The following is a 12733-nucleotide window of genomic DNA, read 5'->3' on the forward strand; positions in this document are numbered from 1 at the left end:
CGTCCTCTTGAAACTTGGAAAGTCATTTCCGATTTAGATTGGGCTACGTATCCTTTTTCCTAGCATATGATCCATGTCTTATTTTAGAGAATTTAATGACATTTGATGAAAAAGCATTATAAACTCACAAGCAGTAATTGGGACGGATGCTATTCTGAAGGTGCAACACGAAGGACGAAAGGAATTCCTCTTTAGTCCCAAAAAGCATGGATTCTACAGAAAAAGGCAAAACGTGTTTTGGTGTTTCCCAGGAGCTTCTGATGTTTTCCCCTGCGCTTTCCCCTTTGTTATTTTTTCTTCCTCCTCCTCTTTCCTTTTTTCTCTTTTTTTCTTTCTGCCAGAGAATATTGCCCTGGCTTTCTCTTGCTGCATACCAGATGACCTTGAAACTTAGCAGTCAAGGGCAACAACCATTATGTTGTGGGTCATGATGTTGTGGTCAGGGTCTTGAGCAGGGTTTGGGTGGTAGCTCTTCTCCACGGAGTGTCACTCATTCATCTGCGGAGGGAGGTGGAAGGGGGCTTCCACACCATGTTGATGGTGACAGGGAGGCTCCCCGGGGAGTCTCTGTTGCAGCACCTGCACGTGGCTTCTCCCCCACAGTGGTCTCAGTGTACTTGAACTTTCTACATGGCTGGTAAGGCTCCAGGAAGGATGTCCAATTTTTCCAGTGCTGCTTGTTGGAAAGACTTTTTCCCTTGTGCTCGTATTGAAAACTGATTGAGGCCTGGGGATGTGGCTCAAGCGGTAGCGTGCTCACCTGGCATGCGTGCGGCCCGGGTTCGACCCTCAGCACCACATACAAACAAAGATGTTATGTCCGCCTAAAAAATAAATGAATAAATATTTAAAAAAAAAAGAAAACTGATTGATTCATGTGTGAGTAATTGCTAGACCCTCTTTTCTGTGTCATTGATGAGTGTGCCCGTCCTCTCCAGTAACACCACTTTCTGCTCCCAGAAAGGGAAACGTGCTACTTCATCAAGGCCTAGATCATATCCTGTTGGTCAAAGGAGTCAGAGAACGCACATTCAAGGGGCCCTAGCATAGAGACCACCAATTCAGCATGTCTAAAGTGAAATTTATGGTGGTATATTTAACATCTGGTAAAATCCACCCTTTCTGGGCCACAGTACCTTACGTTCCACAGCCATTTTTAGTCCACAGTTGCTACCATGGTTGAGAGAGAGAATATTTCCATATTCTCTGGCTTCCCTGACACTACCCCTTATGCTCAACCCTCTACCCCTACACCCAGGCCCTGACAACCACTGATTCTTTCTCTTCCTGCGATTTTGTCTTTTATAGAGAATAAAGTGAATGAAGTGACCCCACATGTAGTCTTTGGAATCTGGCTCCTTCCCTGTAATCTAGTCACCAGGTTGCTGCTGTATGAGTAGTTTTGCTCCCTTTGTTGCTGACCAGTGTCCCTCCAGGGAGGTAGCACAGTTTGTTTACCCATCCACCAGTTGGCCAACAGTTGGGCTCTTTGTAGTTTTGGGGGGATTATTAAGGCTGCTGTAAACATTGCAAACAGATTTTATGTGAACTTGAGTGTTGCACTTTTGCACAGATTCCTAGGAGCAGGATGGCTGGGTTCTGTGGCTACTACACGTTTAGCTTTCTAAGAAACTGCAACCTGTTCTGCCTGGCTGTACCACTTTGTTCCCAGCTACTGAGTGTGTCATTTGCCTCATATCTTCACTAGCATTTGAATGTTATTGTTCTTTGTTCTATTTTAGCCCTTTCATCAGTTAAAGGTGGTGTCATATCCTGGTTCTAATTTCCCTGTGGCCACCAATGCTGAGGGTCTTTTCACCTGCTTATTTTCCAACATATTTTCTTTGATGAGGTAATTATTTGATTCCTTTATCCACATTTTGAGTTTTTGGTTTTCTTGTCAATGGATTTTGAAAGTTCCTGATGTATTTTGAGTAACAGTCTTTTATCAGATATCGGATGACACTGCAGACACTGCCTCCCAGTCCCTGGCCGTCTTTTCATTTTCTTAGCAGATGTTTATCATAGAAAAGAAGTTTTCTATTTTGATGAAATCAAACTTATCTTTTCTTTTGTGGATTGTGTCCTTGGTGCTGTACCCGAGAAATTTTGCCTTACCCAATGTCACAACTATTTTTTTCCTGGAAGTTTTATAATTATAGGCTTGTGCTTACCCCTGTGATCCATTTGAGTTAGTTTTTATTGATGGTGTGAGGTATAGATTTAGATTTTTCTTTTTCTTTCTTTCTTTTTTTTTTTTTTTTTGCATACTGATATATAATTTCTTCATCATCATTTGTTGGAAAGATTATCTTTGTGATTTTTTTGAAAACCAGTTGATATATGTTGAGTAATTTTTGGATTCTGTTCTAGGTCATTAATCAATGTGTCCATCCATCTTCCAGTATCACTCTGTTTTAATTAGTAGATTCACAGTTAGTCTTTAAGTATTAAAGTTTGTCCATTTTTTTTTCCAAAATTGTTTTGGCTATTCTAATTACTTTGCCTTTCTATATAAATTTTAAAATCACCTTTTCAATTTCTAAGAAGTATCCAGCTGTGACTTTGGGATTAGTTCCCTGTGGAGATCAGATGGTCCTCTCTCCTCCATTGTCTTCCATCCTGTTGATATGCTGTGACTGCATTACCTAGGTCCTTGCTTTCTTTGATCAGGTTTCCTAGTTTTCACAGTATAAACCTTGTACAGTGTTTGTGTCTATTTTATCTTTTTATTTCTACCTTAAGCAGCACTGATTTTTTAAAAATTTCAGTGTCCAGTTGTATCTTGCCTGTGTTTGGAGATATAATTGATTTCTGTATTTTGATCTTGTGTCCTGTGAACGTTCTAACCTCACTTAGTTCTAGAAGCTTTAATTGTGTTCACTCTTGGGAATTTTCCACATAGACAATCATATGCTCTGTGAATAAAGAGCGGCTTCCCTGGCTTTTATATCAGTGTGCCTTTCACTTCTTCGTGCATTACTGTCCTGATTTGGGTTTCCAGAATAGGAATGAAGAGAAAGGTGTCTTTTTTCTCAACCTTGATCTTAGAGTCAGCTCTCAGCCTCTCATCTTAAATGAGACATCAGTTGTAGGTGCTTTGTAGATATACTTTATCAAGTTTATGAACTTCCTTTAAATTTCTCCTTTGCTGAGAGGTGGATTTTTTAAAAAACATCCTCACTGGATGTTATAATTTATTAAATGTTCTTCTAAACCCATTAAGATGACAGTGTTTGTTCTTTATTTTATCAATATGGCATTTTGCTTTGATTAATACTCAAATGCTGGACCAGCCTTGCAGTTATAAGATAAATCCCACTTGATCAGGCTAGATTATGATTTTTATACACTGCTGAATTTTATTTTCTAACATTTTGTTGAGGAGTTTTTGAACTTGTGTTCAGGAGGGATATTAGTCTATAATTTTCTTTTTTTAAATGTTCTTTTATTCTGATTTTGCTATCAGGGTAATGCTTGAGAACTAATTAAATTATTCCCCAAATGTTTGGTGAAATTCTCCAGGGAAACACTGAGAATTTGCATCTTTGTTTCTGTGTATGTAAAGCATACTATGTGTGTTTCTGTGGCTCCCAAGGACTCTATACTGTCAAGAAGCCCACTCCAGCCTACAGCAGTAGTCTGTAGAGGAAGCCAGCTTGTTTTCCTCACCCAACTGCACAGTGGTCATTGAGGGACGGGAGGCAGACTCCTTGGGGAGCCCCATATTTTCTTGTAATTTGAACTACATTCCAGGCATAGCTGTCCTTGTGCCATTTTTAATCCACAGTTTCACATGGGTGCTGAGAGGGAGGTCAGACAGTTTCCTTGGTGAGTTGTGGAGGGAAAGATGAGGGGATGATATGGCCAAGGTCAGCAGCAGGTGGAACGACAGCACAACTCGGCTTGGTGATGCTCATGTTTCCCATCTCTGCCTGATGATGTGAGAGCCATGGGAAGTGCAGTGATTTTTAACAGGACCATGTGTTGTGGGGCAGGAGACCCTGGCATTGTCTCCTGGAAGTCAAAGGATCCTTTGGTCTTCTGTGCCTCACTTTTGGAACACGGACCTGAAGAGCCAGGACCATCCTGCTGTCCTGCAGAAGGTCTGATGGTCCAGCCAGTGGCTGCTCTCTGCAGGCTACAGGGGTTGCCCTCCTGGGAAAGCCAGTCCTGTCGCACCACTGCCCTTTCCACAAAGTTTTCAATCCCCCATTCCCCACCATACGCATGGCCAGCCACTGTGCAGGGTGTGTTAGTCAACCCCAAGGGGACCGGCCACGTCCTCACTCCTATCGCCCTATGCCCTGCCTGGCTCCGCTCGCTACTTCCCACCTCACAGGCGCCTTCCTAATGCCATGCTGGTCTCACTGTTCCCCAGCAAGAGTGCCATTCTCCAGGTCGGCCCCCTCCCAGCTTGAGCCTTTCTTTCAGTCTAGACCAAATGAAGCTTCCATCCCTTCCAGAGTGGAGGCACGTTTCTCCCCACTCGCCATTCCAGGAGCACTAGGCCAGGACGCACAGCCCTCAAAGGTGCATCAGTGGATCCTGTAGCTGTTCAGTGAAGGAAAGAAACCGTGGGAAAGCCCAAAGTAGTTGTTGAGGTTGACCCAGGGAAGTTTTGCTTCCAAATGTATCAACAACCAAAGCGTACAGGAAGTGGCAGTGTTTTTGTTTTGCTTGCTTGCTTTTTATATAGAAAGAATAATTGAGCTTGAACACAGAGGTAGGTAATGGTGGGGGGTTTCTAGATGACACCTCGCCTCCGTCTCAACTATCGGGCAACTGAGAAAAGGAATTAGAGAAAGGCTCGCTTGCTGTCCATCTTGAATCTGTGGGAAAGGCTCTCATGTGGAATGAGAAGATGATCTGGTCCAGTTTTCTGCCTATGCCTTAAGGAATTTCCCAATAGAAAATGAGAAATAGCCCAATTCCCCCTCTTTGTGATGCCACTCTCAGCTTCCAGAAACATCCCTCACACTTCCCGGTCTCCGTCCTGTAATTGCCTGTGAGTTGTGAGTGGCGGCTAAGGGTTTCTTTTTCATCTCTCCTCTCCACTGTGCCGCCTGCCATTTGTTTTGCTGTCTCCAATGACCGCCTTGGAACAGTGCCGACCGCGCCCCCACAGAACGTGCAGGCGGAAGCGGTGAACTCCACCACTGTGCAGTTCCTGTGGAACCCACCCCCGCAGCAGTTTATCAACGGCATCAACCAGGGATACAAGGTACCGGGCCTCAGTCTGGAGCCTCTGGGTGGCTCTCGTGGTCTGTGATGATCAGGGAAAACCCCGTGCATGAAATACAGAGCATCTTGACCTTGGTAGGGTCACCATTTATCCAAGGTCTTATCATCAGCTCTCCTGGCTCAGAACTCAAATGATCAGTCAGCAAGGAGATGGCCTCATACATAAAAGAGCAGAGTCTTAGGAGAAAGGCATTCATTTTCAATGGCTTTGGGAGATGTGTCAGGGTTGATTGGAGTCAGCATGTGTCCCTGCCACTCTTCCTGGAAGGGAGGCTGCTGGCAAATGCACACTCAGAGCAGAGCATGCTGTGCAAGAGCCACAGTCTCCTCCTGGATAAGGAGGCTTCTTCCTCCTGCTCCCTGCTTCAGGGAGTTCTGCTTAAAGAAGTGAGACAGGATACTTGACCAAACTGAATTAGAGACACAGATAAATTCCCACCATCCAACTTCTGTTGTCCTTAGTTACCGGAATCTATTATCTTCATAGATTGGCTCAAATGCAATTTCCAAAAGTATGACTCAAACCAGGCACAATGGCACACACCTGTAATCCCAGTGACTAGGGAGGCTGAGACGGGAGGATTGAAAATTTGAGGCCAGCCTCAGCAACTTAGTGAGGCCCTGTCTCCAAATAAAAAAGGCTGGGAATATAGCTTAGTGCTCCTGGGTTCAATCCCCAGTAACAACAAATCAGAACCAAAACAAACAACCCAAGAACAGGGTTCATCTTCCTCTTGAGTCACCTTCTCCTGGTTGGATTTAGGAGCCTGCCTGCCTTTCACATACCCCATATAATCTTCTATCCTGGCAGACTCAGGAGTCAAGAAGGGGCTCTGTCCTCTTTGCTTGAATCTGTGGTCATTTCAATTTCAGAGGAGGTCACTCCCCAGGTACGCATTGTTGTATTTTTCCTCAGATTTCAGTTCAGCTAACTAAAACACTTGTTTGTCTGCGAGGAGGGTAGAAACCTCCGTGGCTGGAAGTTTGCCCTGTGTTTCCCTTTTCCTCAGAAGTATCTAAAGTCAGAAGCTTTTTTGAAAGAAAATCGTACGGCTCAACCCAGATGCTTCGGCCCCCCTGCCTCTCCTGCCAGGTCTGATCGCAAGACTACCGCGCTTATTTGACGGCTCAGTTGTCAGTTTGATCTGCTTGGAAGCGCTGTGTGTCCTGCAGCACGCCAGCTCTCAGAACTAATTAGTCCTAGAGATGTTTGGTGTCAAAGGAATTAAAACTCACACTACATAATGTTGCCACAGCATGAAGCTACTTTCCATGGAATGTGTGCATCTACTCCATTGCTTTAAAATTTTAACCAGGGTCTGGGAGTAGAGCTCAGTGGAAGAGCACCTATTTGGCACGAGAAGGCCCTGCGTTCAGTCCCCAAAACACAAAGTAAAAAATAAAATAATTTTGACCACTCTCCTCAAATCTCTTTCAGGAAACCAGTGTGATATCAATTATAAATAATTAAGGTTGTTTCTATTAAACTTCTTGAATCATAGTAGACACCTATCTGGAGAGATATATGTGTTTGTCTCCTTAGATGGATACAGTTGAATTTTAAAATGATGTCATTTTATTCCTTACTTTGAATTTAAAAATGATGTCATTTTATTTCTTACTTGTTGATTTTAAAAAATCGACATGTTCTTTCAGTGAAGGTTTGAGGGAACATCCATTATTCCATGAGTTAGTTATTTTACTTATATATGTGTATGAAATATGTGCGTGTATATGTACATTTGTAGGCAATAATTTTGAGGTCTTTGAAATTCATTCTTTTTGAAATGAGGTTATAATGTGTAAGATTTATGGGCTTATTTAATGGTGACTGAGCTTATCCTACCAATTGCAAAATAAAATTCTGGTAGTCTGGAGTGAGGGAATTCAATTAAGAGGACTTCTTTTAACCCATTCACTCCAGCTTCTCGCATGGCCAGCAGATGTCCCTGAGGCAGCCGCTGTGGTCACCATTGCCCCAGACTTCCATGGAATCCACCATGGGTACATAACAAACTTGAAGAAGTTCACTGCCTACTTCACGTCGGTCCTGTGTTTCACCACCCCAGGCGATGGGCCTCCAAGCACACCTCAGCTCGTGTGGACGCATGAGGACAGTGAGTATTCCTCTCCATGCGTCTCCCTAGGCCTGTCTCCCAGAGTCAGTTGACGACAGATGTGGCCGCTGTTTCCAGCACTGGGCCAGGGCAGAGACAGGCATGAAGAAGCCCCGTGTTCCCAGAGGGCCTGCAGGCTGCTCATCTGGGGAAGGTAAGTCGCTGACAGCTGATAGTGCTTCAGGGAAGGTGGTCCAAGGAATGAGGAAGGAGCTCGGGGACAGAGATGGGGGACTAGCCCTGTCCTGTTTCTACTCCTTAAGTCATGATGAGCTAGCTCATCACCAAGATTTAAATTTCTAGTCCACTCACCTTCCTTGACTGCCATTCATGTTCTCCAGCCCATTCTACTTCTGACTCTGCCCTGGGGTGTTCACCCAGCTCTTTTGAGCTCCTTGACTTTGGCTTTGCATTATCTCCACTGTTGGATTCCATTCAGCTCCTCCTCTGCTCCCAAACCAACCCGTGGGATAGGAAGACACTGGCTGGTGAAGTTATCCTGAGATAATCATCACAGACAGAACAATACCTTGTGTCCAAGGAGACATGTTACAGTAATTTGCAACTGGAAGAACAAGAAAAAAGAAAAGCAAGCAAATGTCCCAAGTGGAGAGGATTGGAAAAAAATTATGAACTGACTATATAATAAATTTATAGTTATTAAAAAAACAAAAAGCAGTTGTGGCTCAGTGGTAGAGCACTTGCCTAGTATGTGTGAGGCATTGAGTTCAATCCTCAGCAACACATAAAAATAAATAAAATAAAAGTATTGTGTCCATGTACAACTAAAAAAATAAATAAATACATATTTTTTAAAAAACGCAAACCGTAAAGATCAAAATTTTTGAGGTAGAATGGTCATAGTATAATGTTAAGTGAAGAAAAAAAAATAGTCTATAAAACGATCCAGATTTTTCCAAGGTACATTTGTACATAATTTTGAGTCAGTGTCTGCATGTGGAATGACTATGGATATTTTGTTTTTACATTTCCTTTGAATTTTTCTGCATTTTTAAAATTTCTGCCATGATTTCTTTCATAAGGAGAGTTAACCTAGGGGAGGTGTGTTTTTCGGTCATCCAGGGCCACACTGCACCTCTCTCAGGTCTTGGCTGGTCTCTGGTGATGGCTCAGCTTCCTGAACTCACCTCTGCTCTGACTCTAGCAGGTGACACTGCAGACATCAAGGCTACCCAAGACCAGCTGCCTGTGCCCCCTGGGACGCCACCCTTCTCCCACCCTGGTTCTTCTTCCCCCATCTCCCAGGATCATCGGCTCTTCTCTGCCCCGTCACTTCTCATGGCACCTCTTCAGCCCACACATGCTCAGGTCTCCCTCTTCCTGGACAGGCAACTCTGTGGCCTTGCTGCCCCATGGACTTTTCCAGTTGGCTTCTTATTTCCTTTCCTTATAAACTATTGCTTTTACCTTCTGTCCTCTATGCCCTCCCAGACCTTGAGCAGTCTGGTTTCAGCCATCCACCATAGTGCAGCCACCTTGCCATTGACACAAGGTCTATATCAGGAAGATCAGAACATGAGTGTCTTGACCTTCTGAGACCATTGACTTGACTTCCCCCTAAAAAAAGATCTAAAGCAACTCTGCTGTTACCATCAATTGATCCTGGATGGTCTTACACTACATCTTTGATCTGCTCTCTGTTTTGTGTTTAAATGAACTTTTATTGAGAGAGTAATAGATTCCCATGAGGTTGTAAGAATCACTAATGAGATGGCCATGTACCCTTTGCCCAGTTTCTCCCATTGCTGACGTTTGCAAAACTATAATGTAGCATCACATCCAGGATTTTAATGTTGGTTGCATTCAATGGCTTGATTTAGATTTCTCCAGGTTTTTGGTTCTCATCTGTGTAAATGTGTATGTTTAGTTCTACACATTTTATCAAGTGTAGGTTTGTTTATCCACCACCACATTCAAGAACCTGAATGGTCCTGAAACCACAGAGATCCTTGAGGTTCCTCTTCAGTACCACACCACCTTCCTCCCTTTCCTCCTTTATAATCCATGTCTTCTGTTTCTTCTCTTGCCTTATTTGTAGTATCTAGAATTTCTAGTCTACCTTGAGTGGGGGTGATAAGAGCAGGCACTCTTGCCTGTTCTCCATCTCCAAAGGAAAAGTCTCTCACTGTTATGCAGGGTAGTTCTTGTAGATGTTCTTTGTCAAGTTGAGGCTGTCCCCCGCTGTTATATTCTCAATTTGTTGAGAGTTTTTGTCTCAAATAGATATTTGATTTTTTATCACATGCTTTTACTGCATCAGTTGATACGATCATGCGATTTTTCTTCTTACTCTGTTGATCTGTTGGATTACACTGATTGATTCTGTAGTGTTGAATCAGCCATGTGTACTTGGAATAAACCCCACCTGCTCACAGTGTATAATTCTTTTTATCTGCTTTTGGAGTCACTTGGCTGATATTTTGTGGAGGACTTTAACATCTAATTGCATGAGATATTGGTCTGTGATTTTCTTTTGGGGGGACTGTCTTTTGTCTGGTTTTGGTATTGGAAGCATTCCCTTCTCTCGTCTCCTGGAAGAAATTGTGTCAAATTCATGTTGATATTTCTTCAAAAGTTTGGTAGAAATTTTCATTGGAACCCTCTGGGCCTGGAAATTTCTCTTGGAGAGAAGTTTTAATAATAAATTCAATGTGCTTAATGGTTATAGGACAATTCGGGTTGTTTGTTTCACCTCAGTTGTGTTTTAATAGTTTGTGGTTTTCAAGGAATCATTCTTCTAAGAGTTTGGATCTCTGAATGTGAAATTGTTTGTAAAACTCCCTTATTAGCTTTTCTTTTTTAAAATTTTTTAATAAGAAGTTTTTTTGAAAACACTTTTTTATTTGTAGTTGGACACAACCCCTTTATTTTGTTTTTATGTGGTGCTGAGGATCGAACCCAGTGCCTCACACATGCAAGGAGAGTGCTCTATTACTGAGCTACAGCCCCAGCTCTGCCCTTATTATCTTTTCAAAGGCTACAGGAGCCGTAGAGATGTTCTCTATTTTGTTCCTGATATTGGTTACCTGTGTCTTCTTTTTAAACTTTATCATTCTTCCTAGAGGGCCATCAATTTTGCTGATATTTTAAGAAAGAATCAGTTTCTTGTTTTGTTGATTTTTGTATTGTTTCCTATTTTCAGTGTCATTGATTTCTGCTATTTATTATTTCCTTCCCTCTGCTTAGTTTGGATTTTTTTCTCCTTTTCAAATTTCTTGAGAATAGGCACTTGAGTTATTGATTTGAGGCCTTTCTTTATTTCCAGTGTAAACATTTTAGTACTATACATTTTACTCGCAGTACAGTTTTAGCTGCACTATACATATTTCAATATGCATGCTTTCATTTCCACTCAATTCTATGTATTTATTTCCTTTGAGACCCCCTGTTTGACCTATGGTTATTTGGAAATATGCTATTTAACACGTGTTTGGAAATTTTCCTGTGGTCTTACTGCTGTTGATTTCCAATCTGACTCCATTATGGCCAGAAAACACACATGATCTGATTTTAGTTCTTTTGAATTTGTCAAGACTTGGTGGCCCTTGGCAAAGTGTTCAATGAGTACTTTTAAAACATGTCTATTTTGCTGTGACATCTGCTTTTCAGCCATAAATATTATGTACTCTCCATCAGAGAAAATAAGAAGTAAGGTCATCCTTTTAGAATTTTCTAATTGGAACTATTTTATAGGCAGGGAGCCTATTTAACCTATTTAGAAGGATGCAGCATCCTTGTCAATGTGAAGTCGAAGGTGGGACAAAGTTGGCTTAGGGAGCACAGCCTTTGGGAGAAGCCTCTGTGTGTGTGGTCCCTGGCAATGGCCTTGGCCCTGGCTCCCAGGCAGCTGCATTTAGCTCCACCTGCAGCAGGCCTTCTTTCCTAAAGCTCCAAGGGAGCTTGTTGGAGGAGGGGGGACAGTAAAGAGAAACAGTATAAATCTATGCCCAGACATTGCCAGCTGGTTCCAGCAGAGCTGGAGGACAGCATTTTTGGGCAGAAATCCAGGAAGCAGATACACTGAGAATATAAAAGGAGCAAAAAGCTTTCTTTGCTACTCCATCGATCGAAAAAGAACAAGACAGTTCAAAAACCTGTCAGAATATTTTTCTGGGGGCTCATGGTTGCAGGGTGATGAGGCGGTCCTGACAGCCATTCTATTTTACCATCTTCCAAGCGAGGAAGCTGCGTTTGTCAGAGTGCCTGAGCTCATCCTAAAGTCTTTTGCAGGTGAATGTGGTTTCCAAGGCTGTTACCATTTTTTAAAAGTCACAAGTTGTGTTAGAAGGCTTTGTCAGCATACCAGTTGGGAACTAGGTATTGAATTCACCTAAAAATCTGTCCCTGTGCAGGAAAGGCTGGTGGGAACCAGAACAAGGACTGCAGGGAGGGGCATGTCTGCAAGGATCCTGCCAACCCTCCTCTCCTGCAGGACAAGCCGCACCCTAGACTTCATGTGTTCATATTTAAGTTTGAAAAAAAAATTGCATTTTTTACCACTAAAAGGATCTCAGTGCAGTCCTCCCCATCAGGTTCATGAGAGCTGGATGGCACAGCACCGTCAATAGGAGAAGAGCAGGTGCTCACCTGATGTGCACACACCAGCAGTGTCCTTTCTCACCTCCAAGCTTCTTCTTTTCTTCTTCTGTCTCCAATTCTGCCTTCGAACCACCCTTTCTTCCCACCCTCTCTTTAGGACTTCTTCATTTGCATCTCTCCTGAATTGGGCTGAGAGGGGTCGGCATGGGAGCACTGTCAGAGGACAGCGGGCTCAGAAGGGTGGCAGGACTCAGAGCAGATCTGAGCAAACCAGGTGCATTTGCTGTAAACCGTGGACAGAGGGATATCTGGGAGGTGCCACTTAGCACTGGGCCTGCTGGACTGTGTAGCCCATCTTCCCACCTTAAAAGCCACCTCCTAAACATTTTCATTGCCATCTGCCTATACCCCAGGCCCCAAATAGCCACTGACACTGTCAAGAGACCAAGTTAAATTGGGAGTGCCCAGCATCAGCAAGAATGTCACCCCTGGGCTATAGTGTCCTCTTCTACCTTCTGACCACCAGGCAGGTTGGGCTGAGCCCACCAGGGGGGCTGCAGGAGCTGCAAAGGGCTGTAAACTGAGGTGCACTGCCCAGAGAGCTGCTGTCTAGCCTGCAGCCTCCCCATTCCCTGCCCTGCTGTCCTGGATAGCAAGCAGATCTACCCACCCACGTGCTGGACTGTGCTTCATGGCTGTGTCCTTGAGTGGGTTGTTTCACTGTGCAGGGCCTGGGCTTGGGTTGGTAACTCATGTTGTGGCTTCTCAAGTCTATTCTCCACTGGCAGAAATCTAATCTTTGGACAATATCC

General features: G+C 43.4%; 1 protein-coding gene across 1 annotated transcript in view; it reads left to right on the plus strand.

The window, feature by feature from the left end:
- The window catches only part of Sdk1 (sidekick cell adhesion molecule 1), an 886283-nt gene that overhangs the window by 719001 nt on the left and 154549 nt on the right, over positions 1-12733 (plus strand). Inside the window, exons 18-19 of the mRNA XM_027956222.2 lie at positions 5109-5224; positions 7169-7361. Coding sequence (XP_027812023.2) covers positions 5109-5224; positions 7169-7361 — 309 coding nt within the window. The remainder of the gene's footprint in view (positions 1-5108; positions 5225-7168; positions 7362-12733) is intronic.

Source organism: Marmota flaviventris, chromosome 19 (genome assembly GCF_047511675.1).
Source record: "Marmota flaviventris isolate mMarFla1 chromosome 19, mMarFla1.hap1, whole genome shotgun sequence".
Classification (NCBI taxonomy): Eukaryota; Metazoa; Chordata; class Mammalia; order Rodentia; family Sciuridae; genus Marmota; species Marmota flaviventris.